Source organism: Protopterus annectens, chromosome 6.part0, assembly GCF_019279795.1.
Source record: "Protopterus annectens isolate FY-2018-M chromosome 6.part0, PAN1.0, whole genome shotgun sequence".
In the NCBI taxonomy this organism is placed as follows: Eukaryota; Metazoa; Chordata; order Ceratodontiformes; family Protopteridae; genus Protopterus; species Protopterus annectens.
In genome coordinates, this window is record NC_056737.1 from 1,334,709,134 (window position 1) to 1,334,735,848 (window position 26,715).

At 43.3% G+C, this 26,715-nt stretch overlaps 1 protein-coding gene across 3 annotated transcripts in view; it reads right to left on the minus strand.

The window, feature by feature from the left end:
* The window catches only part of PRPF40A (pre-mRNA processing factor 40 homolog A), a 3,102,395-nt gene that overhangs the window by 2,457,431 nt on the left and 618,249 nt on the right, over positions 1–26,715 (minus strand). For all 3 annotated transcript variants that reach the window (XM_044074905.1, XM_044074903.1, XM_044074904.1), the window contains exons 6-7: positions 25,800–25,877; positions 25,580–25,690 (exon numbers count right to left, since the gene is read on the minus strand). In XM_044074905.1, coding sequence (XP_043930840.1) covers positions 25,580–25,690; positions 25,800–25,877 — 189 coding nt within the window. The remainder of the gene's footprint in view (positions 1–25,579; positions 25,691–25,799; positions 25,878–26,715) is intronic.

Sequence of the window (26,715 nt, forward strand, 5' to 3'; positions counted from 1 at the left end):
TTTTTATTGTTGGTTTTGCTGACTTTAGTGGGTGTGGATATAACCTGATTAAAACCATAGAGGTTGACAGAGAGAGGAGTACAAACATCCACACTCCTGCAGATATTGCAGATTCAGCAAGCCACTGCTGGTGTCCTGTCCTTAGAAAGTAGATGGATAGGAGTAAAACCAAAAAGGTTGACATGGAGATAGAGTACATACTTCTGAGTACTAGAAAGGTCCTAAGGGATCAGTGTTTTCTTCACATATCTGGCAGACTGCACAAAGGAAATGTCACGGGTCTTCACCAGCAAACAATTTAAGTGATACTCCTCTGGTGGAATTTGTCATTCACATGTACACATCTGTAAGCTTTTCTAGGGATGTCAAGGACCTCAGAATTACCAACAAATCAGCAACAGAAAAACCCAAACTCAAAAGTTTTAGGCAATGAAAAGCCAGTCTAAACAGTGAAGTAAACATTCCCAAACTGGGCATTTACTGTCTTTTTGGGAGTCACCTAGAAGGTTATTCTAATTGTGGGATTTCCTGCCCTCAGGCAACTCGTACATCGGCTCCTATAAAAAAGCTTCAGCTTGGCTGTTGTAGCATGCGTGGGACGTCAGACGCAAGGCCATAAACCAGGGGCCTTAAAAATGATGTCTACAAGCACAATACTCAGAACCTGAAGGCCAGCAGGTAGAAAAGGCCCAGCAGGAGGAATGTCCATGGGGACAGGTGCGTGACCCTGGTGTCCTTCAGTAGCATAGACAGGTCCAGGTATTAGCCGGGAATAAGAGAAAATGAATTGAGGGTAATGGTGGGTGGGAAGGAATACTGCAACATGGAAGAAAAGAACATCTACGGTTATGGTAAGATTTTACACAACTATTCTATGTACTTCTACTCCTATGTTACAGTATTCTAGTTGTGGGACAGTACCACAGCTTAGATGGATAAGAGGGTGGCAGACGCTGAAGAGGATTCCAAAAAGCCCTGTAAGACTGCCATGGCGAATCCTGCCCATGATCTGGTGACTTGGTCAAGTTTGTTATGTTTGGTGAAAGTGTGGCTACTGGACCATGTGGCTGCTTCCATAATTGATGCCATGTCCAGACCTTTTATGAAAGCCTTGGAGGTGGCCACAGCCCTAGTAAATGGACCTTTACTCCCACTGTTTTTTTTTTTCATGGTGGGAGTAACACACAAATGATTTCCTAATCCAGCATGCGATGGTTTGTTTGGAGACTGCCTTGCCCAGGGCTCTGGGGTGGAAGGAGACAAGGAGTTGCTTAGATTTCCTAACTGTTTTGGTTTTGTCCAGGTAGAATCTTAGTTGCCTGTACACATCCAAGGTGTGCAGTATCCTCTCTCCTTCATTAGTGGGAGAGGGAAAGAAAGTGGGTAGATGGATAGATTGGTTTAAGAGACATATCACTGACCACCTTGGGCATAAAGGAGGGATTACTTTGCAGGGTGACTGTCATTTTTAATTTCTCCAAGTGTTTTGGGTTTCTAATACCATGACGGGAATGGACCTCATTCCTAAGTCAAAGTCTGATTAAAGTTCATGAAATTAGTATAGTTTCACTCTGATGTTAGCCAAAAGTGCTTTTCGCAGCACCTGCAATGTGCCCAGTAATGACTCTTTCTGCAATTTGTACGGTGTTACATGAATTGGTAAAGTACGGTTTTGTACCTACCATTCATCAGGCAGCCCTTCGGTCGGGCCGGATCAAAGTCTGGTCCGCGGCTTCTGATGTCGCGACTTCACCCCGACTGTCTCTGCTCTCTGCTGGTCCGGCATCAAGGCATCGGCAGCTTCATTTTCTCAGTGTTTCTTGCCCCAGATGCCAGTTGCCTTGGAAAAGCTAAAATTTTTTAAAATGCCAATGTTTCCAAAAGTAAAAACAAGCAAAAAACACAATAAATATACATGTATACAAACAAATACACCATAAGAGACTCCTCCCAGATAGCTTTAGGGAGGGTAAATACCCCTAGAGGTACCAGGAGAAGGAGGAGGGTGCAGGATGACTGCTGCTGTTCTATCCTGTCATCTACATTTATGTACAAAACTGTACATGTCCTTCAAGGATGCATCTCGCAGTCATAGAAATGGGTAGAATACCATAGCCAAACTAGGGAGGAAGGAAAATTATGGTAGGTAGTTAGGATCCCTTACAGTACAAGTAAACCAAACCCTCTCTAGAGGATAGAGGGTAGATATAAATATAATGCAATGGCAAATGTAAAATCCAAGTAGGAGTTCACATATAATGTCCTTGGTTGCCACTCTCCATAGAGAAGTAGTGGTGGTAGGGTAGAGCCCTTGTAGAATGAGGTCTCTTGTTCTGTGGGGATTTTCCATGGTAGGAGTAATAGAATCTTATGCAATTTCCCATCCATTTTTGTCTTGTCTGTTTGGAAATTTGCTTTTCCTTCCTTCCTGTTGCATAGGCTACTAAAGCTGGTTGGATTTTTTCTGTCACCTTTGGTTCCTAGGGGTAGTAGCTAGTAGCGTAACTGTATATGTACATCAGGTATGCAGCTTTCCTTTCCCCTGTGGATTGGGAAGAAAGAGGGTAGGTGGTTTGATGGATTGGTTGGAGACCAGGATTCACCACCTAGGCATAAAATGTAGGATTAGACATGGACACTTGATGGAAGATTAGGAGGAAGGAAGGTTTGCACCCTGCCATGCTCCAGTGGCCTTCGAAACCCTCCTCCTTGCTGGAAGGAAAGCAGTTTTCCAAAGTTTTTGTTGAGATCAGTTGGTTGCTGCTGCTGTGTGCTGAGGTCAATCAATTGAGTAGTTGTGTCAATTTTTCTACAAGTAAGTCAAAGGTCCTGGTTGGTTTGGGTGTTTCTAGGATTTTTTATCTTGAGAGCAGTCCTGAGGAGCCTGGATCCTGGAAAGACAGGGCGAAGGTGGCTGTATTCTGCTGAAATAGCTGATGCATGTATCTTGATGGAGGAATAGGACAGGCCTGTATGTAGAAGCTCTGCCAAGTACTGTTAGCATTAGCAATATCTATGTTCAACATTTCTTTTTCTCTTTTCCAAACTCCAAATGACAAACCTTTTCCATTTTCCTGCATAGTTCCTTCTGTTAGGGAATGCGGGCTTCAGGGAATGTCTTTAACCCTTTTTGGGATAGCTGAAGCTATTGCATATGTGATGTTCCGTAAGGCAGTCAGTTTTTTGCATTTTGGTTTAGGTTTGTTATGAGTTATTTGTAGTTAGTTAACATCAAACACCATTGGGTATTGACCACATTCCTCCCCTTCCTCAGCTCCTCAGCAATGGGCCAAATCGGTGTCTTGGTTGTCTTAGACTGACTGGATTCTTTGATTTTCAGTAGTACCTTGTGCATCAAAAGTACCTTGTGCATCCTTGTGCATCAAATGAATGTCCAACTGAAGGATCAAGGCCAACTGAAACTGAGCAGAATTTGGTTCCACTGTCCTGTGTGGTTATGTTGTGCCCGCACTGAGTGGGAGCTTTCATTTCTGGGGGATGGCAATCTAGATCTTTGTGTGGCATTCCATTGTTTTGGCGGATAGTATTTCCGATGTGAGGGTCCGAGGTGGTTCTGCTGTTAACATGTCTGGTGGTTTTGCTGTCGTCTGCTTAGGGTTTGTATTTTTTGTTTTAATATTGCCTGTAACTGTATGTTCCAGAGAGATATTGCCCATATGGTAAGGAGAGATGCATGTTGTATGTTGTTGAATGATATCATGGTGTGTTTGTTGATGATGTACCACATGATGTGTTCTTGAGGAATGGTTATCATTTGATGGATCTCTTTTAGAATGGTCTGAATCTTTTTGGTTTACAACATGCGCCCCAGCCTAGGTCTGAGGCGTCCACATGGATGGTTTGCTTGTTTGAAAGTTGTGGAAAGGAGCCTGGGTTTGACTGGCATGCTTGAGCCCACCATATCTGTAGTCAGCTTGTATGTTTGATTAGTGGGATTTCGGGGCAGGTGCCTGTGTTGAGTGCATACCCATAATTTTTAGGTACCACTGTAGCTTTCATATGCAGTCTGGCATGTGGGACCAAGATTATGCATGATGCCATGAAGCCCAAGGCCTGACTTTCTTTTCTGCCTGTTAGTTCTGCTTGTTTAATTTGTAGAAGTAAAGGAATGGTATTTGTTTTTCTTTTGTTAGGAATGCCATTCTGCAGTTACTGTCCAATTTTGTCAAAAGAATCCAATGTAAGTGGGTTTGGGATCTTGACTTTTGTGAATTGACTGTTGACTGTGCTTGTAGTAGACTACAATGTCTTAAGGGAAATCTTCTTTGCACTAGCTTCTTTGTCTTTCTTGTAACAGCTGTCCGTTGTAATCGGCAGGCAGGGGATTCCTGTAGTAATTCCAGGCCTGCAGTGAGCGAGCCTGCCTTGTGATTTACTTACCAGAGCTGTTTTCAGTAGATAAGGGCAAGGGCAAGATAGAGAATTGATAATGCCCTGATCCTGCAAGAAATCTGAGGTATCTTCTGCAATTTGGTCGGTCGTGGCAATATAGTGCCTATCCTTTCAAGTTGATCTTAACACTTCTTGCCCAGCTCCTTGCTAGTTGCTGGAAGAAGTTGCTGTAGGGTCAGCATTTTGATGATGTGGCAGTTTGAGGCCGGACAGATTAGAATATGTGTTTGAGAATAGGTCTCCAACTTTTCTCTTTTCTTGTAGAATCCTTTGTTCTGAGCTGAATCTGGTACTCTTCCTGCAGCTTTGATCTCTTGTCTGTTAATTTATCATTTGTTCACTTCTGTTCCTGCTTTGAGGTGGGTTTGGCATCTTTCTTTTTTTGAGGTAGGTGGTGTGGAAGTCTTTGGCCTTGCCCATTTTCTTTGAAGTGGAACCTGTTTTGTCTTTCTAATTGATTTTTCGGTTCCATTTGAAAATTTTGCTAACTCGCCCTAACTTCTGCTGCCTAAAGCTGCAAGGTACAACCATGTCAGCACTCAAGTCCCTGTGCTGTCCTGTCAGGCAATGGCTGGTGCTGTCTGTGCCTCCAGTGCCCTCGGTTTTGTGGAGTCACCTGTCGCCCTTTATTGCTCTGGATTTCTTTCTGCCTCTAGGCTGCTATTCCTGCCTCTTTGAGAGTCTTGAGAGGACAGAAGGACCAATTGAGGATCAGGCCAGTTCCTGCTACCAAACTGGGGCTGAACCTGTAGTTCCTGCTTAACTGTTTGTACAGATTTTTTTTTCTTCTCCATTTTCTTTATTACACAGATTTTGCCTGTGCTTATATTTTTCTGAGGGCCGCCGAGCAGGGAGTATCTGGCTTTTTAACGTCCGGCAAGACAAGTTCTGTCAACTTTGCTTTTGCACTCTTATCACTGCCAGTCATGGCTTTGCTTGATCTGATGCAGTCTTATCACATAACATTTTATAGAATGGTTACTAGTGAGTTGAATGTTATTCATCACCACTAAAAAATATTTCTTCTCTAAGGAGTCATCAGAGAGCAGCTTCTTAGTTAACTGATCAATCAACTCTTGGTATTGGATCAGGGAAAACTCTGGTTAACTGATCAGCAAGGAGTAGCTGAGAGAGGTGTCTTTTTTTTCCCCAGATGGATCTCTAGACCTGAGAGGTAGCAAATTTTTTAATAAGGTCGAGGCTGAGGTCGAGGAGGCCCTGGGATAGGGTCTCGATATTTGCTCAGGGGGGGCAAGTGGGGCCTTGTATGGGGGTGAGTGACCGTTGTCTGGCAGTGGGTAAAATCTATCTGGTTTGGGGTGGCTGGGCAAGTATAATATCATATCACATTTGGCAGTAATTAAATGTAAGCTAGCATCAACAGGCAGTACCGGAGGTATAAATGCAGAATCCACCTGTTTCCTAACTGGAAATGTCCTAAGCCTTTTTCTTGGATCTGAAGTGCAATACTATACCAAGGGTATTCTCTCTGAAATCGCATGTAAAGGTTCTGATGGAAAAGGAAATGGAACCTCTGTCCCAAAAGGAAATCTGAATGGATGGAGGCACATGGGTAATCTTCGCAAGTATCAAAGAGTCATCAGCTGAAAAAGAATGTCTGAGCTGTCGGAAGAATTCTCATCCGACACTGTAAGGAGGGGCTCTGCCCTAGGTAGGCCATCTGGATCCCTGAGGCCCTGTATGCAGGTGAGATTGGGATCCCCTAGTGGATTGGGATAGAAGCGGGCACGTAAGCATTTGTGAACTAGAGTGACGTGAACTAGGGCTTGGCTGCACTGATTTAACAGAGCACTGACGCCTAGCCTGGAGAGGCCTTAATAGACAGACCTGCGGAGGGACATGGTCTTACGTGGGCTGGTAGAGACACTAAAGGGATGGTGTCTGATAAATCACTCAAGACCACTATCTTAGGCAAAACTTCAGAGGCTCCGTAACAAAGAAGGTAGCAGCTCGTTCAGTAGTAGTCAGCCATTAGGCTGAGATTGACGGTTTTTACCGGTTTGGTGAAACGGACACTCGCTGACGCAACCATGGTTTCAGCTTGAAACTTCCCATGGTTTACAGGCGTCGGAGGATCTTTGCGTTTTTCTTAGCCGAAATAGTAACAAGGATCCGGCGGCATAATGCGCAAAAATGTCGCGAAAAAGGGTTCTGCAAGGTCGACAGGCGCCTAAAGCGTTAGAGTCGGTTGAAGAAGCTTACAGGCGAACAGGCTGCTTCGTCGTGGTCTATGAGTAAGCCAGGCAGGCAGTAAGAGGCAGTATCTGATTGAGGGTGCCAGGGTTGAGGAAGTTACCTGCGGTGACTTATCTGACATGCGGCTGAGGCAAGAAAGAGTCTAGAAAATTACTTAGCTCTTACCAGTCGCACTTTTTGGAATCCGGCCGACCGAAGGGCTGCCTGACGACAGGACAACCCATTTGTTATGACTGCAGATGCATCCTTGAAGGACATCATCTAAATATGATTGTAAATTCTTTTTTATAAGACCAGTTGTTCCTATTGCTACTGGAACTGCCTGGGTATCTTTCTTCTACATGGCTCTTGTTTCTGCCTGCAGATCGAGATATTTTATGACTTTGTGTCTCTCTGTATGCAAGACACTGTAGTCACTAGGTGTGGCGATTTCAATGATCAATGCTACTTTTGTCTTCTTTTCTTGAACCACTACATCCGTTTTCTAGCATCTATCTTTTGGACTGTTGGTATTGGGTGATCCCATGTGATGTAAACCATCATTTTCTATGATTCTCTGTGGCTCATGTTTCCAGTGTTTTTCAGCCACTTTGATACCATAATGTTTGCACAATCTCCAGTGTAACAATCTTGTCACATTATTATGCCTTTCAGTATACAGTCTCTCTGCCATTAGGGATTCGCAACCAGTAATAAGGTGTGTGACTGTTTCCAGTTCGGTTCCACAAAACCTACATATGTCTGTTTCTCCCACATGTTCAATGGACTTAGTAAACCAGTGTGTAAGTATGTAAATATGATAAAAGGCTCCACAGCCATGAGGGCCTGTAGCTCTGGAACTCTTCTTGCTGAAGTAAGTGCTAGAAGTAGAGCTGTCTTTCATAACAGTGGTAGCGGCTGGTTCAGATGGAGGCAGGGTGAGCTTTTCCAACACATAACTGAGGTCCCATGCAGGTAATGGTGATCTTCTAGGAGGCCTTAGATTTTTTGACTCCTCTAAGATACTGCTTTAGTAAGGGGTGAGAAAAGATTGGTGGCTCTGTATTGTAATGAGCCAAAATGGCAGAGGCATGAATTTTGATTGACGAGAAAGACAGGTCTTTATCAAGCATCTCAGTTAAGTATTGTAATATCTGAGGAATATGTGGTTCTGCTCTATCAGTTCCTTGCACTTGATTCCAAGCACAGAATCTCTTCCATTTGTCAGCATAAGATTTTCTAGTACTAGGCCTTCTGGCTTCCAAAATGACATCCATCACAACTTTACTGAGAGGTGTTGTTTGTATGATTACATGATTAGCCATGCTGCCAGGTTCAGAGTCTGTAGTTGATTGTGCAGGATCCGATTGTTTTGCTGAACAGTAGTTGTGGTCTTTGAGGCAAGGTCCAAGCTGGGTATTGAGACAAGTTCCTTAGGATTGGGTACCAGTATTGGCGGGGCCAGTCCGGGGCAATTAATATAATCTTTGGCTTCTCTTGTCTGAATTTTAGGAGGACCTTGGGTAGAAGAGGCAGAGGAGGAAAGGCGTAAACTAACAGGTTTTTCCAACTGAAGGATAGGGCGTCCACTTTCCATGCTTGTCTGTGATGTGTTCTTGTGCAGAATCTTTTCAATCTATATTTTTGAGGAGCAACAAACAGATATATGTCTGAGCTCACCCATTTCTCTGTTATCATGCTGAATACTTGTGGATTTAGTTTCCACTCGTGAGGATCCATAAGGTTTCTGCTTAAATCATCTGCCAGAGTGTTCTGTTTTCCTGACATGAATTGAGCTTGAATATTTATTTGGTAGGTCAAAGCTGTATCCCACACAGTGCCATGGCTAATCTGCAAAGGAGGTATGAGCGCGTGCCCCCTTGCTTGTTTATATACCACATGACTGTGGTGTTGTCCGTATTTATCAGTAGTTGTCCTGCATGAAGTTCTTGAAGGCTGTTAGGGCATTTTTAACAGCTAGCATCTCTTTCTGGTTGATATGTAGATGCATTTGATTTGGTGCCATATGCCCTGAATGCTTCTTCCTGCCATGTGGGCCCCCCAGGCATAATCTGATGCGTCTGTTAAGATTTGGCTGGCAGGGGGTAGAGTGAAGGGCCGTCCCATGTTTTGGTGACGGGCCTTTGCCCACCATAGAAACTCCTGTTGCAGGCAGGGGATGAGAGGAATCACTGTTTCCAGACTGTGTGAATGTTGACTCCATAAACATTTTAGGTACCAGTTTCCTCATATGCAGTCTTGCATATGGAATTAGTAGGATGTAGCATGCCATGAAGCCCAAAGCCTGCAGAATTTGAATTGCAGAAGACTGGGTTTTTGTTGCCATCAGTTTGAAGTAAGTAGTCAGTTGCCTTTGTTTGTCTGGCATGAGGTAAGCCATCTGGGCAGTTGTATGCAAGCTTGCACCCAGGAATGTTATCTTTTGAGAGGGTACCAGTCGTGATTTCATTTAGTTTAGTGTGCATCCCTAGGCATGCTAGAAGCCTTTTCACAAATGCCAGGTGTCATAGAAGAGTGTCCTTGTTTTCTGCTTGAATGAGACAATCGTCCAAGTAAGGATATATTTGAATACTTCTTTGTCTGCAAAATTCAATTACTGATGCCAGGCACTTTGTAAAGACCCTGGGCGCAGAAGATAAGCCAAAAGGCAGTACAGAGAATTGGTAATGCATTAAGCCAGCCTTGAATCTGAGGTATCTTCTGCACGACTGTCTTACTGGGACATGCAGGTATGCCTCTTTTAAGTCTAAAGTCACCAGCCAAGCATTCTTGCCCAGCATGGGCAGAAGCTGCTGCAAAGTAAGCATTTTGAATTTTGGAATGTCCAGGTGTGTGTTCAAAATCGATAAATCCAGTATTGGCCGCCAGGCCTTGTCCTTTCTGGATACCAAGAACAGTCGAGTAAAAACCTTGTCCTTTTTCCTGTTCTGGTACTGTCTGAATGGCCCCCATATCCATGAGGGACGTAACCTGTTTTTGTGCCTCTGCCAATTGTTTTTTTTGGCATGTCTGGGCAACCATTTGTCATTGGCAGAGTGTGGAAATGGAATCTGTATCCCTGTGATACGATGTTCAGTACCCACTTGTCCAGGGTTATCAACTGCCAATTTTGAGCAAAAAGTGCTAATTTTCCCCCTATGGGTGCTGCCAAAAGATAAGTGCTTGGTGTAAGCAGAGGGAAGTCATTGGGATTACTTTCTGTAGGTTTGCGCTTTATCTCCTCCAGATTTGGAGGTGGATGCGCCCCATTGCTTTGACCTGTATGAGTCGTGAGCCTGGTACCTGGAACCTGGAACCCTTAGGGCATCTGGATTTGCCCCTTTGAGCTCTGTCTGGCACAGGAGAAATAGAGAAATAGAGTAGTACTAAGCTAACTGCCCTTGCGAGCCATTTTAAGCCCATCCCTTGTGAGACTCAAACCCTGCATCTTGTGTTTGTAAGGCAGACACCTTAACCATTAGGCCACCTTCCCAACCCATCCATTAAAAGGGGATACCACCATGCATTACACTGGCAAGTTTTGAACCCAGGACCGTATACCCTACAGTCAGAGCAACATACCACTATGCCAAAGGAAAGGACCAATTTTTTGTAGGCCAGTGTCTACCGAATCTATATGGCTGCACTTGTAAGAAATCTGTAACAGTTTGCATAGACTTAGCTTTGTCTTCCATTTTCTTTAAAACCTCTTCTGCCTTAATACCAAACAGAGAATCATGCGGTAAAGGTGCATTTAGCAATTTAGCTTTAACATGATCAGGCAAATTTTGTTCCTTTAACCAATCTAGCAATTTAGCTTTAACATGATCAGGCAAATTTTGTTCCTTTAACCAGGCATGCCTCCTAATCACAGATCCAGTAACTGCGGCCCTGCAGGAGGCCTCTAAAGAATCAAAACCACATTGCAAAGTTTGCTTTCCAACTTGTTCAGCTGCATGCAATAATTCCTGCAATTCCTTATTTTCTGCACATTCTGAAATCATCATTTTCTGTTTCAGCAATCCCATAACATGTTGTTGGTACTTAAGCATATGAAATTGACAGTTTAAGGCCCTGATTGCCAAGGTTGCAGATGTATAAACCTTTTTTCCCCATCTATCCAGCGCCCTTGAATCTCTGTCAGAGGGGGCCTGTTTTTTTGCTGTTGAGGCCTTAACTTACTTGGGACCCTGTGAAATAGTTTCAGGATTAGCATCAGGGTTTCTAAATAAAAATGTATGAGAGTCAGGGACACTAATACCTGTCAGGCTTACTGGAAGCCAGAGGTAAAAAGTCAGGGGTCAGGCTCGACTCCGAAAAAACATCATCCACAATATCTAACACAGGGGGAATGGCTAAAGGCTTGTGCTGAGGGAGGAGGAGGAAATTCCTGAGCCTCTTTTTTGATTCTGAGAAGTCTTGACTCTCCCAGTGAAAATGCTCCCTCAAAGTATGCAAGGTTTCTCCAAATGAATAATCCTCAGGAGGAGATGCAGATGGAATGGACTCCTCAGCATCAGAATCCTCATAGGGAGGTAAAGATAATTCCTGATCAGAAGAGGAATCAGAAGAAATAGAAACCTGATCTGAAGATTCAGTGTTAGTGTCTTGCCTAGGCCTCTTATCTGGAGGGGGATGGGTACCCCTAATCAAGGTAATAAGGTCTTCAGCCATTTTGATCATCTGTTTTTTAAGCATAGAGGCCTGTGCACGTGGCTCAGGCGTCATTTTTTTAGTTTTAGAAGGTGTCTTTGCCTTTGGTTTTGCAGCTTTCGTCAGTTAGATATAAAAATGTTGAGGTCTGAATACACCCTCAGAAGCCTGTGCCTGCTCCAATACATTGAGCATCTTGCAGCATGCCGGACTCCACATGGGTGTCGGTAGAGGCCTGCAACTCGAAGGTAGTGGGTATCAGGGGCTGCGAAAGCGCCTCACTGAGTACCGGCGAACCGGTGACTGGCTTAGGAGAAGCGTCATTGGTTTTGGATCTCAACTGCCTTTCTCTGTCCTTTTCTTTGTGTTTTTTATGTACTCCGGTAGTTGGATTGCTATCCGATGATATCTCTGGGTAGTTAAATCTGTTTTCAAAATACTTAGATGCAAAAATATACAGACGCTTTACAGTGCGTTGATTAAATCTAGCACAAAACCGAAAGCCAGGCACATTGTGATCAGGGCCTAGGCAAGGAATACAGTATAAATGGAAATCCTTATGAGGTATTTGCTTCCCACAAGTAATACAATTATTAACTTTTTCTGACATCGGTAAAAAGCAAGAAAAAAGTTTCCCCAACGGGGTACTTAGCTTTATTGAAGACTTCGGTTCTGAAACTCAAACGCGAATACTTCAGTAGTCGGCCAACTGGCACTTGTGAAATGCTTCTGCTTTGGGCACCGCGGGGCAAGAAAGACTGCATGTTTTATACCCCTGATGACCTGACGCCATGGAAGAGGAGACAGCAACCGACGCAGGACCCAAGACTTTGGAATTCAGGCAGACTGAGGGCAACCTGCCAGTTTACCAAAATGTAATGACTGCAACAGTGAAACATGAAGAACATCAAGGGGGGACATCAGCAGAGCAAGGGTCCCTTCCCTTGTCCAGACACCGCTTTGTAAATCTTTCCCATTTAGCTAAGCAAGATTTTCTGATGGTAGGTTTCCTTGCCTCCCTCAGGACTGAAAGCACGTTCTCTGAGTAGTGGTGTCTGAAGGGGATCAAAAGTTTATCGCTCACAGAGTCAGGGATAACATCTGCAAATGTGGGTGCAGGAGCTCCTTTCTCTTGTGTCAGTAGGTCCACCTTGTAGGGTAAGTTGTAGTGATTGCCCTTGGCTAGATTGTGAAGTAGGGGGAACCAGTGCGGCCTTGGCCAGTAGGGAATCATTAACAAGATTTTTGGTTTGTCCTCCTTGATTTTCAGGAGGACTTCCTGAGTCATTGGGAAGGGGGGGAAGGCATAAAGAAACTTCCCTTCCCAAAAGATGTTGAAAGTGTCCACTCTCCATGCTAAAGGGGAGTAAGTATTTGAACAGAAGTCTGCAGCTGCCTGTTCTGGGGGGAGGCAAACAGGTATATTTGTGGAGTACCCCACTGGTGGACTATGTCTAGGAAGACCTTCCTGTCCAGCATCCATTTATGCTGTGGAGAGGAAGTCCTGCTTAGATCTGCTTGCTTGTTGTCCTGCGAGAGGATGGAGCTCGCCTGCAGGACCAAGTTGTGGCGAGAGGCTAGGTCCCATATCAGCAGAGTCAGCCTGCACCACTGATAGGGCTTTGTTCCTCCCTGTTTGCTGAGGTACCACATAACAGTGGTATTGTCTGTCACGTTCAGAAGCACCCCTGGTACAAGAAGGGGGATAAAGGTGTTTAGAGCTAGGAAGACTGCGGTCATTTCCTTGACAATGACGTGCTTGGCCTGTAGAGAAGGGTGCCACTTTTCTTGAACCCTGTAGAATGCCAGTGTCACCCCCCCCCCCCACCTGAATCTGAGGCATCTGTATGCATTGTTTGGGTTGGGTTGGGGGTGGGGGAGTGGAAGTCCCAGGTTTAGTTGGACTTGCTGGATCCACCAGCTAATTTCTGTCTTTAGACAGAGAAGGAGGGGAATAACCTGTTTTAAGTGATTTAGGTGTTGGGACCAAATGTTTTTGAGGTGCCACTGTAGCTTGCGCATGTGCATTCTGGCCAGTGGTAGCATGGGAATGGTTGCTGCCATTAAGCCCAGGAGATGAAGAAATTGCCTTGCCATCACCTTCTGGGAGTGCAGAATTTCCTTGAAGTGGGAAGTCAAAGACAGAACCTTGTCCTGTGGGAGAAAGGCCTTCATTTTGTCTGTTCCAATTCTGCAGCCTAGGAAAATCTTGTCCTGGTCTGGATTCAAGGAGGACTTTGGGAGGCTGATGGTGAACCCTAGATTCTGCAGAAAGGACACAGTGGCGTGCAGATACTTTGAGAGGGTATCTTTGGACTCTGCTAGTATTAGGATGTCATCCATATATGGGTAAATCTGGATTCCCCATAAAGGCCTTGGCTGGAATAAGTGGCAGCAGAGTGGAAATTCACAGCATTTTGAAGGAGGGCACCTGAAGGTGTAGATTCAGAAAGGAGATATCGAAGATGCGTCTCCAGGGGCCATCTTTTTTGGGGACCAGGAAGAGAAGGGAGTAGAATCCCTTTCCTTCCTGTCCTGAGGGTTCTATGGTGCCTAGCTTTAGCAGGTCTGACAAAACTTGTGGCAGGAGATGAATTTGTTTTTGGGGGGGGGGGGGAATGGAATACCTTTCCTGGGTGTTTTTTCTTTCCAGGATAGGAAGTACCCTTTTTGGATAATGGATAAGACCCATTGGTCTGTGGTGATGGATTGTCAGAAGCGGAGACAGTGGGGAAGTTATGCAGAAAGTGGTAGGTGGGGAAGGCAGTCACGCATTATTGGGACTTCCTCTGTCCTGAAAGGAGTGTCTGAGCTGAGGAGGTGGTGCAGTAGGTCTGGACGTGGTAGGTCTTCTTGCCCCTCTTCTAGCTCTGAAAGAGGAAGCGGCTGTCTGTGGAAGGTTATGCCTTACAAAAGTAGTTTTAGCAGAGTAGTTCCTGTAATACTTGGGAATGGGGGACACCAGCAGATGTTTGATGTCCTGTAATTCTATACTTTTTTCCTGCAGATTCTTGAAGAGATCTGCAGATTGTTTTCCAAAAAGGAAATTGTGATCCAGGGGGGCATCCAAGATCTTGGACTTGAAGTCTTCTGGTAGATGCTGGAGTCTCAGCCAGAAGTATCTCCGGAGGACAGAAGCAGATGCTGCAGAGCGGGCAGATGCTTCTGCAGCATCATAGCTGCATCTGATGGAGTTCCAGTTACTTGCTTGGTCAAGGACAGTTTGGAGGTAATGTCAGCCTTAATGGGACTGTCAGAAATAGGAGCCAGCATGGAGAAGACTTGAGACACTAAGTATAGAACATACTTAGTCATGTGGGTCTGATAATTTATGGCTCTGAAAAAGTGGAGGATGTGTATACCTTCTTTCCCATCCTATCCATATATTTGCTATTTTTATCTGTGGGCAGGAGGGTGGCAAAAGGCAGCAGTCTAGACTGTTTATCAGGAGCAGTGGTTATCACAGCTGGGTATGCCAAGGGTGGTTTAACTAGGAATTTTTGCTCCTCTGGCACTTTATAGAAGTGGTCAGGGTGCTTAGGGGCCAGTGGCTGGTAGTCTGGGGCTTTAGAAGCTGAATTAAAGGCATCCAAGTAAGCAAGCAGAACTGGAGGGACAGCCGAAGGGAAGGGGGATTCTACTTGAAGCAGCTCTAAGTACTTCTTTTGGGTGTCAGCATTTGGGAAGTATCCTGTTTGAAGTAATCTTTCATCTTGGTGATGGTCTCACCAAAGGTAATATCCTCAGGGGAAGAATCCCCTTCCACAGATTCCTCACCAGGAGAATAATACTCCTGGGGAGAAGCAATCTGGGATGTATATGAGAGAGTCCTCTGAGGAAGAATCATGCTCTTCCTCCCTAACTTGAGAGGTCATGGGTGGGAGGGAAGAGGCAGGCCTAGGGCTCAGTAAAGTCAGAGTAGTGGAGGTTGAGGCTGAAGGCTTAAGGGCCAGAAAGGTCTGTATGAGAGAGGAAGTGAAGGCCTGCCAATCTGGTAGGGCTTTTGCAGAGGAGGTATGTTGGTTTTCTGCTTCTTTTTGGCCGGGGTGGAAGTAGGAATCAGCCTGGAGTCAGGTTTTGAGGTCAACATTTCCAAGGTCTGGATCCCGGTCGAAGGTACAACAGAAACTGGTTCCCCCTCGACATCGATGGTAGTCCGTGTCTGGGTAAGATCAGAGGATGTGTCGGTCATCGGCTGTGCAACAGCTTCTTCAAAGGACGTTGTTGAAGTTGACGAATCTGCCAGGTGTTCAACTCCTAGATCGGCAGTTGTTGGGGCACTGGGTAGCGAAGCGGCAGGCGAGGAAGGCCTAGGAATCTTGGCCTTCTTGCAAGGAGGTTTGGATGCAGCCTCTGATGCGGAATTCATTCTCAGGGCTAACCGTTTAAGGCACTGGTTTTCTAGGTAAAGGTTTTAAAGCGGCCAAACGGTTGCACAGGGTCGTCGGCACAAATGACTGACAAACTGAGCAGGAGGAATGGTCGTGTTCCTGGCCTAAGCAAAAAACACACCTATCGTGGGCGTCTTTATAGGGTATCTGGCGCTCGCATTGGCACTTTCCCTTTTTACCTGACATCAGCTAAAGGCTACAACAACCAAGCCTAAGCAATAATCCGCAAAAAAAGAAAAAGCAGAAACCCAACAGGTTACTTAGCTTTATTGATGCAACGTCTGTGAAGGAACGATTGTACGATACGTAGGTCGTCTGCGGCTGAAAAGTTCTGAGGATTGTGCATGCAGACGTCACATTTAAGGCCCCTGGTTTACGACCTTACATCTGACTTCCCACGCATGCTACAACAGCCAAGCTGAAGCTTTTGTATAGGAGCCAACGTACAAGTCGCCTGAGGGCAGGAAATCCCACAACTAGAATACTGCAACATAGGAATAGAAGGACATATGAAGGTTATACAGACCTTGAGCCATTTAGTCACAAAAACCTTAGAAACTAGTTTGCTAAGAGTAGCAGAAGAGAAGGAAACAAACTGATCAGATTTTTCTGAATTCTTTTGTTCTGTGAAGGTAAAAATACAACTGTCTATGAACATGTAGCAAATTCAGACAATATTCACCTTTGTTTGAAAATTTTGGGAAAATACGGGAAGTTGTATAATCTGGATGATATTAGCCTCAAGACACTATTTTTGGCAGAAAGGAAAGATTTGTTCACAAGGACACCCTGTCCTTAGGAAAGATTAGGAAGGAGGCTTGCAAGATAAGGCTTGTAAGCGCAGATGCTCTCCTAGCAGAAGTAACAGCAATCAAAAATAAGGTTTCCAGGATAAATATTTCAAATCACAATTTGCAGATGGTTCAAATGGGGAATTAATTACAGACTGTAGCACCAGATTCAAGTCCCAAGATGTAGAACGGTCTTTATATGGATGTCTGAGCATTAAGGTTCCTTTGAGGGACATTACAGCTGTATCACTTAGACCATTATGAAAGTTTGAAATTGCAGCTAGATGCACTTGTATAGTTGAGGAGGATGCTTCTGCATTGAAAAGTAATGCCAAAAACTCCAAGACCCTATCAACTGGTGCAGAATATGGGTCGAGGTTACTCTCTCTAGCCCATTTTGAAAATTTTTGCTAGACAACTATGCCTGGCAATCATTGGAACTGGAGAAGTCACACAGTGAACTTGACATTTTGAAGATTTGGATGAACCAGTCCCTCCGGATGGGACAATAGGTCTGGAGCTGGGTCTAGTGTGCAAGGTTTCCGAATTAGGTGACGGCAAAGAAAGGGAAACCATATCTGTCTAGGCCAGAATGGGGCAATGAGAATTATCCTGTTCAACCTGTTGGCTTTCTTTAGAAAGTGAGATATGAGAGGAATCAGGGAAAGACATACAATAGACCGGAAGGCCAATCGTGAAGGACAGCATCTCTTGGTGACTCCCCAGGAGGAGTGATCAGGGCAAAGTAGCTGCTGCACTTGTTGTTCAACGGGGATGCAGAGAGATCACAGCAGGGCTGCCCCCATTGGCGGAATATCCTTTCCACCACCAAAAGATTGACAGACCACACATGAGGCATTAGGATGCTCCTGTTCACTTTGTCCGCAATCACATTGGAGCTCCCCGGAATGTGCGTTGCAATTACAAAGAATTACAAAGCCGGATGAAATGGCCCACTGCCGCACCCTGAGTGCTTCTCGACAAAAAGGGTAAAATCTGTTTCTCCCTTGCTTGCTGATGTAACCTGACCACTGACATGTCTGTCTGAATCGCAATCGTTCCCAAGGGGAGGGTTTCTTGAAATGCTTGCAACACTAAGAACACTGCCCTCGTCTCCAGAACACTGATATGCAAATTGGCCTCCAGCTGGGACTGCCTTGGGATTGAGAAGGGACAGAGAGTCAGCCCGACAAAACTTTGTTGCAGTGAAGCCACCAGCTCAGGTCTTTCTTGCATAGATTGGCAATCATTACCATATGGGACACTGGTTGATTCAGTAAGGGCCACTAAGATGCCAAGAGCCACTGAAGGATCCACATGTGATATCTCGTAAGATGAACTAAAGTGATGGAGGCTGACAGTGATCCTAGAGTTTGTAACAGTCGTGCAGTCACCTTTTTTGCTGCAAATTATCTGACTGACTTGTGATCTTATTTTTCAAAGTATTTCTGGGGGAAGAGTAGCGATGCCTGTGTTTGTGTTTAGCATCGCTCCTTTGAAATTGAGCTATGTTGGCTCTAAATAGGAATTTTTGTAGTTTATAGTGATCCCCCAGCGAGAAGCAAGTTTGAAGAATGTAGTTACTTGCCTGCAACAGTAGATGCCTGGTGGGAGCAGTAATGAGCCAGTCATCTAGGTATGGAAACACACAGAATCCTTGCAGTCTGAAGTGAGCTTCTACCACTGCTATGCATTTGAACACCCTGTGGGTTGTGGTGAGACCAAAGGACAGGGCTCTGAACTGATAATGACTGGCTCCCAGCCAGAAGCACAGGAATCCTCTGAAGAACTTGTCCATTGCTATGTGATAATATGAATCCTGAAGACCTATTGAACACATCCAATAACCTTTTCCTAAGAAGAGAAATATAGACTGAACCATAACCGTCTGGAAACTGGTTTGTTTTATTGACTTGTTCAATACACAGAGACCCAGAATCGGTCTCCAGTCCACAGTTTTCTTTGACACTAAAAAAAAAAGAATCCTGAGTAAACTCTGGATCCTATCTGGTCCGGTGGGTCTGCTTGGATGACTCTCTTGTCGAGCAGTTTTTGAATTTTTAAGCCTGCTGTATTCCTGTGACTGGGTGGAACGAGTGGTATTCTTTTAGACTGTCTGGGTTTTTTGAAAATGGAATATTGTAACATCTGGTTATAATCCGCGGCACCTAATTGTCAGCTGTTATCCCTAACCAGGCAGGTAGGTGCAGGGATAATAGTCTACCAACTGCCTCCAGAGGATGGCAATCTGGCCTCCATTCAAGAGTGCTGACGGGAGTTATCAGGGGAAAGAATCCCTGGAACCCTGATTTTGCAGGCCACCTCAGCCTCGGAGCATGGCATCTTCCATTGCAACTCCCCGGACGACCCTGGGGGGGTTTGTTGCCAAGTGAGTTGTGGAACGGTCCTTGGGACTTTTTGAACCACAGCTTCTCACTTCTCCGGTTCTTGGAGTAAGACCATTGAGGAGTGGAAAAGCATCCACCCATGGCAGAAAGGATCTTTCATCTAAAAACATTTGGCAAGGGTCTCTAACTCTGGGGTCAAAAAGGGATGCACCGTCAAATGGAGCATTAACAAAAGACGACTTGAATGGCTCCGCAAAGTCACATAAGTGCATCCAAGCACATCTCATCATGGCTATGCCAGAACCCGCTACCCTAGTCGTCCCTTCAGCTGCGTGGGCAATGAGCCTAATGGACAAATTGCATATTGAATTAAGAGTTGCCAGCTGGGAAACTACTTTGTCCTGAACCCCCTTAGTTACTGCTCCTGTCAAGAGTATCTGACAGCTCCTTTATCAGATCTTGTTGAAGTCTCATGAAATGTGCCATGAAGTTCAAGGACCTGAGCACAAAGGGCAATGAAGCGTATACAGGCTTCCTGAATCTATCATCCCAGACTCGTTATTAGGAGGATGGATATTAGGACTTTCCATCAGCAAGTTCCTTTTTGGTGGCTGCTGCAACTAACGTGACATCTACTGGTATCCTTTAAGCCCAATGCTGCTGGTCCTGAGGGGCTGACAAAATGTGGTCTGGTCTTTTGGGAACTGGTTCGACAGAAACAAGTATCTTCTAAGCCCGCTGAGCAATTAATTTAATTAGATGGTCAGAAGGCGGAGTGATCCAAGAGGTAGATGGTCAGGCATGGAAAGTCTCCAAGGATACAGATTCTTCTAAGGAATGCTGATGGGAAGTCCAGCCACCCCTCTGTTTCAGAAACTCTAATATTTCTCCAAAGAAGACATCTTCCGAGGATGACTTTGGGGAACCTTTCCCTTCATCAAAATCAGTTATCTTCTGTATAAGACTCTTCACGGGAGTCCAAGTGCTTCCTCTTGACCTTCCCTCTTCAGGGGTACCTCCTCGGTGGGATAGGCCAGAGAGGTGTTGGAAGAGGACATGACAACCATGGTTAGATCCTGAGGTTTCTGTGTCCACTGTCCCAGGGCAAAGACAGGAGGAAGCTCTGGGCGAGGGGTAGGGACAGGGTTGCTAGTCCAACAAAGTGGTATAGACTATGAGCCCACAGTGGAGAAGGTCCTCTCCATTGCCTGGAAAGCAGCCCCTCCCCCACCCCCCGTAGAGGAATGGGATCCTGGAACCAAAATAGACTCCTTGGAACTGTGGTTCCATCCTGCATTGACAAAGCTACCTACAAAGCCAGAGTTCAGTTCATGTGTGCAGAATCCATGAGGAGCACGGACGGCTCCAACAATACCAGAATGGAACCATGCTCCCCAGGACTGACAACAAAGCTGTGACCCTAGGAGGTCTCCAGTTCCAACAGAACTGAAGATCTCAAAGCAGTTATCGGTGCTGGAGATGCCGATCTGACAGGCAAAGAGACAGACGAAGCAGGGACAATCAGCACCAGGAACTTTGAAGGCTCAGCTAGAGGACAAGAACGAGTTTAGAGAAAAGTAAACTTCCACAACCAGAAAGGCTAGGAATAGAGGAAGTGGCCAATCCCCTCGCCACCAGGCTCTTGGTGGAACAGACTGTGGGGACCAGGGTTTCTCCAAGAAGCAGCTTGGAGGTTGGTCTGAAAAGGGTCTGATATTGATGAATACCTTGTCAGTGGCCTTTCTTTAAATGAAAACTCCTTCAGTTTCAAAACCGCTGAAAGAGAGGAGAGAGAAGGTACTGAAACTGTTTGGTCTAAAACAGTAATGGGTGCCAGAACTGTTGGTCCAGAAGTAGGCACCAATTGAAGAAGTAGTTTCCCCAATCAGTTCTGCTGAAACTTTGGAAACAGGGGAAGTCTTAAACATTTTAATTAGCAGTGCCGAGGAGTCTGTCGGAACAGAGTGTCTCCTCTTCTTAGAGATGAAAAAGGGGAGCTAATGTCAGTTTTAGATTTGACAGATACAGATACGGCCTCATCAAAGATCAATTTTATAAGGCCTTTTAAGATGAGTCTGTTTTATTTTCTACAAGGGCCCAGTGACTGAAGCCATGACAGATAACAGTCTTCTTGAAGGTGAACCAGACCCAACCAATAGACACCCACAGAGTGTCCATCAGAGTTTGGTAATTTATGATCACACTTCTATCATCTTTTGAAGCCAGAAGTACCTTTAGCCTTCTCAGCCATGACAGAAGAAACACACAAGCACACAGAAAGGCAAGTTTTTTATTTTTTTTAAAGGATCACAGGAAAAAAAACATAATGGTATGAAAGGTTTACCATAGTGGCAATTACAGAAAAGGACAGAAGAAAGGTACCAACAATGATACAAACAGAGTATCATAATGGGAAAGAGAGGGGAACTACCAATGATGGTATTCAGAAGGAAAAAACACTATTAGTACTAAGAAAAAAAAGCGGATAGTGGAGCTGGGTAAGTGAAAAAATAGACAATGAAAAACGAAAGAGCTTTGTGGAAAGAACACTTACAGTTTGAAGAAAAAACCTTGCTCGAGAGCTGGCAGAATAAATGTGTCTGGCACTAAAAGCGGCAAACGAGATCTGAGTTAATACTTAGAGAAGCATTATGGTAAGGTTAAGCTAGAGAGTTTTTGAAAAGCGCGAGCTGGAATAACGCTAATTCGGTTCTGAGATATGGAACCAAACCTTTAGTCAAGGATTAAGTGAAGACTGACATCAGATCACTAATTATTCATTTGTGCACTAGTTGTAAGTAGATGAGGACATGAGGTTAACAGACCATGGTTTAATACAGTTTTCTTTTGCTGTCTGACCATTCACAAAATATGTACATAACACAGAATTTTCTAAGATCCATTATGCACTGGCAATAGATATTGTACAAATTATGTTGAGTATTGCACAAATTAAATACTGTTCATTATCCTACACCTCTAAACATTTGCATTCACCTTCCTGTTAAGACATGCTCCTTCAGTGAAGACTTTACTTCATTCTGTGTCCATTGAGACCTACCACCACTGAGAAGATAATTCCATGCTGCTGGACTTATTTTGCAGAAAGCTTTTTTACCTACTAATGACTTTAATCTAGGTCTGATGAAGGAAATACTATTGTTTGGCTTCTGCTGTGACTGCAGGATGGTTTGCATATCGCAAGTGTGGGATTTAAGGGGTGCTAGAAAAAGAAAAATAATCTGGTTCCACACAGCAGTGAAAATCAATATGTCCTTTATTGTAGTAAGGTAAGCGCTTTCTCGGAATAACATCCGCTTCATCAGACCAAGTAAGATAGAATAACAGTTAAATTTTTAAACATTAAAACATCCAATCAAAAATCAGATAAAATGTGCATCATAGCTAAATGCCATGTAATAAAATACATCTGTAGAATATATACGTTTAAAAAATTAAATAAAAACAGACTAAATGAATATGTACTTAAAAATAGTAACAAATACAATAATGAAAAATAATAAAAGATGGACTATTGAAATATATATGACAAATTATTAGAAGAGAGATCAATGCTTTAATGACCGTGCTTTAAGGAAGGGTTTCAGGGAAACTCTGTTGTTTAAACCAGGTTTGTCAGCTTGAAAGCGCAAAATCCATTTCTGTTCACTAGATTCTGTTCTATTATTTATGTCACCTCCTCTCTTGGTACTATGCAGAATCTCTAGTACCATAAAGCTAAATTTATGTTCTTTACCCTCTTTAGCTACATGTAATGATAATGCGCTGGTTTCTTTAACATTCCTGATATCCCTAAGGTGTTCAAGTATTCTATCCTTAAACACCCTGTTTGTTTTCCCTATGCAAAATGAGAAGCAGGTAGTACAATAGCAAAAATAGACATTTTTTGTTCGACAATCTGCATAAAAAGTAGCATCTGTCTTAAAACCCAAAGTGGGATGTGTAAAATGATTACCAATGTGTACAAGCCATACAATTCCTACAAATATATGTACTACGTCTATCAGATATTATAGTTGATTTAGTATTAAAGGATCGATAACACAGCTGGCTCTTAAATGATCTATTATTTCTAAAAGCAATAATCTGGCTGTGTGCCAATGACCCCATTTAACTCATGTACAGTAGATAGACTATCCCAGTTCTTTTTAATAATGCCACATGCTACATGCACATTACTGGCAAAGGTCAATAGCATCCTTAGTTTATTCCTAGAGATATAAGTGGAAGTGTCACTTGAGAAAGTATTGTCAGTATTATCCCTGTTAATACTAGTGGGGAGGGGGGAAAAGTATGGCTGGCACTTACCTGATCTATGCCACCATCTTTCTGCTATATGAGAATCAATAAGTTTACTACTACAGCCTCTTTCTAAAAATTCTTGTTTAAGTGTTGGTAATGCAACAATGAGACTATCATAGTCTTTAAAATGTCTCAGTTCTAAATATCTGTCCTTTCGACACATTAAATTTCGTATGATTCGGATGCATACTGCCATAGTGTAGAACATTATTCTAACAGTTTTCTTATACAAAGTAGTAGACACAATGGATAAATTATTTTTAGTAAACTTAACATCCAAAAACTCTACTTCTTTATCAGAATATTCATAGGTAAAATTCAAGAAAGTATTTAGCTGATTTAAGTATAAAATAAATTCTTGTAGACACTGCTCTGAGCCATGCCACAGCAAAAAAAAATCTCATCCACTTGTTAACCTGGTATTCATTATTCAAAAGTACATGTGTAGCGTCCCAATTAGCAAGGGATAGGTTGGCGTAACTATTAGCACAAGCTATGCCCATAGCTAAGCCAACTTTTTGTGCATAATAAACACCATTAAAAATAAACACATTGTTTTCTAGGATGATTTCCAAAAGTGTGCCAATAAGTGTAACCTTAGTATCTAGGGTGTTTCTCTCACACAGTAATTCTCTAACATTTTCAATTCCCCATTCTATGGGTATGACAGTGAACAATGAGTCAATATCCAGAGTTACAAATAAACATTCTCCTAAGATAATTTAATTTTGTTTAGATAGCTCATTTAAAAAACTCTTGGTACCCTTTAAAACATCCGAAGCACAACTACTTTGAAGCTTATTGTGGTAACAGCAGTAATAATGCAATGCTGTATTGAAAAGCCAATGGCAAATTTTCCAGACATCACAATGATGTTTTTGTTATCAGCAATAATAAAAAACATGCCATTTTGTTTACAGCAACTAACAGTTTGTTAAGGTCAGTAGTAGGTTGAAAACAGACTAATGGGAGAGCACATGTCCTTGGTATGCAAAAGGACAAAGGTTACAGGAAATTTTGAAACAGTTTAAGTTGGCTAATTATTCTTATAACCAGGTTTTCAGAGCTCTGTTCAGTGCACGTCTACACCATACCATTAGTAAATGGATGTTAGTGAATGCTATTTAAATATCCTTAATCTGTTTCACAGAAGATACTGTGTCTAGAGACTAGCAGCATAAAATGGCTCACTCAAGTTGAAGATTCTTCACATACTATTTGTGTCTTTCGGCTTTTCCCGGTTAGGGGTCGCCACAGCGGAACTCCGGTCTGCTAATGACTGGCAGTTGATTTTTACGTACCGGCTTGGCAGGCCTGACGCACAACCTTCAACGAAGGTACGCCCATTCACGCATGTCTCCACGCAGAAGACGTTCTAGCTGAGAATCAAACCAGACAGCGTCTTACTGTGAGGCGACAACGCTACCGCAGCACACCACACATACTATAGTCATCAGAAAAGAAGCAGCTAGAAGACTGTTTAATGAAAATAAGAGAGGCTTCACTTCTTGTGCTGAAAAAAATAGGAATTCGTTACATTTAAAAAAATATGTTACTTTGTTTTTAGATGTCTTCGTCTGCCCAGCTCTTCAACATTTTTTTTTAACACTCAGTTAATCATTTTGTGAAGGCAGGTTTTACTCTGAGTTTTGCCAAGGAAAAACTAAAAAGGGTCTTAAAAGATACTCAAAATGTTTTGTGCACTATACTTTTTTTATGCTGTGCGTCAGAAAACACGTTCTGCAGTTCGTTAGTTTTGGTATGCCACCTTTAGTTTTGCTCAACCTCTCAAGTGCAAGTAAATATTTTATACCCATTTCATCAGCTCGTTATATTTTCTCAAGTTCGTTCTCTTCTTTATCAACTACTCTTCATATATACTACTACTCCGTGGGCCCCAGCCCTCCAGCTCAAGGCACATAACAGAGAAAGGAGGACCAGTTCACTAACCCAGTTAAAGGAGAAATTAAACTGAATTAATTTACAAAATCCCATCACAATCAGGGGCTATTTAAAAGGATCATGACAATGCTATTACCAGACAGGCAATAAAAAATGCTTAAAATCCTCAACATACTTCACAATCAAAAACTACACATGAATATGACTCTACAATATGCGCCGTAAATTCACCTAGGTAACCTCAGCATATAAAGCGGTAAGACAGCATGGATCAAACACACTAAAACACTATGTACTTCCAACAAATCTACCACAATGCCATAAAAGAAAACTGAAACCTTCTGTTTGTAAATCAAGCTGCAACTGATTCTGTAACACTACCAGCTGTTCATTTTCAATGAGATGTACTGCTCAAGGTTAGTTCTGACAAAAAAGCGCAAGAGTATTATAACCTGTTTTCAGCAAGCGAAAACCAAAAATCGTTGGCAAGGTTTCTACACATCTACTTCCCAAATGATTCAGACAGCTAAAAAATGTGTTCTTATACAAAGAGAAGTCGTACCTCAGCTGCCGTTTTCAGCTCATCAGGTTTCTCCCAAGTAGACTGTTTTGTTTCTGTATTATAGAAGTATGTCCTACCATCAGGTGATTTGTGTTCAGTCCACACAGACTTCTACAACGAAGTGAAACACAACAAATGATAAAGGGAGAACACAACTTCAACTAAGAGTGAAATATTTAACCATCCTACTACTGCTGCATAAAAACGGTGCTTTCTGTACCTTCTTTGCAGGCTCCTCTTTGGGAGAGTTACTAGCTGGGGCTGCTTGCACCACAGGAGGAATCACAGGACCAGGTGGCTGAAATTCAAAAATTACATTTTTAAACATAAAACATATGACACTGTATGCATGTCAGTAGTAAATATCATAATGGAGTATACAGAGTAAGAAAACTGACATGTCAGACACAGATTAGTAAAACTATTTTGCATGCCAAGTTGTGACTCGAGCCATATGCAAGCGCAAAGTAAAAAGCACAATCACAAATGAAACTCTGCTTATAGTTGATGCACTCCTCACACTGTTTGATGCACTCACCATAACAGATTGGCATATCCATATCTTAACAAGTGAATGGGTTATTAGCAACTCTCAATGGACATTCCAAAGTTTTATTTAACATTTGTTAACCGGGAAAGTCCGACTTGAAACAAAGCCAACTTTCAGCGGAGGCCTGGGGAGAAATGCTCCAGATGCATGTCTTTGGGGAGGAAACCGAAGCACCTGAAAGAAATCCATACGAACGCAGGGAGGACATGCAGACTCCACACAAAAGGCACCCCAGCCGAGAATCGAACCAGAGAACCTCTTGCGGTGAGGCGACAACGCTACAGCTGCACCACTGCGCCGTCCGCAATAATAATTATAAATCAATGATAAGTAACTATAAGCATCCCTAAGCTGTCTGTGATGGGTCGTAATGTACACTAATTAGAGTATGTCATAACCCAAAATCTGAGCTCTGACCTAGAGCTAGTAGAAGACGAAAAAACAAATCCAGTGAAACCATCCTGAAGAACTTGAAAAACAGAAGCTGTAAACTGCCTAATTCTTAACCATTTCCCAGCTCACGGTAAATAAGTTACCTTTTTCTAGCAAAACACCACACCGCCATCCTAAAATAAAGCTCTGCTAT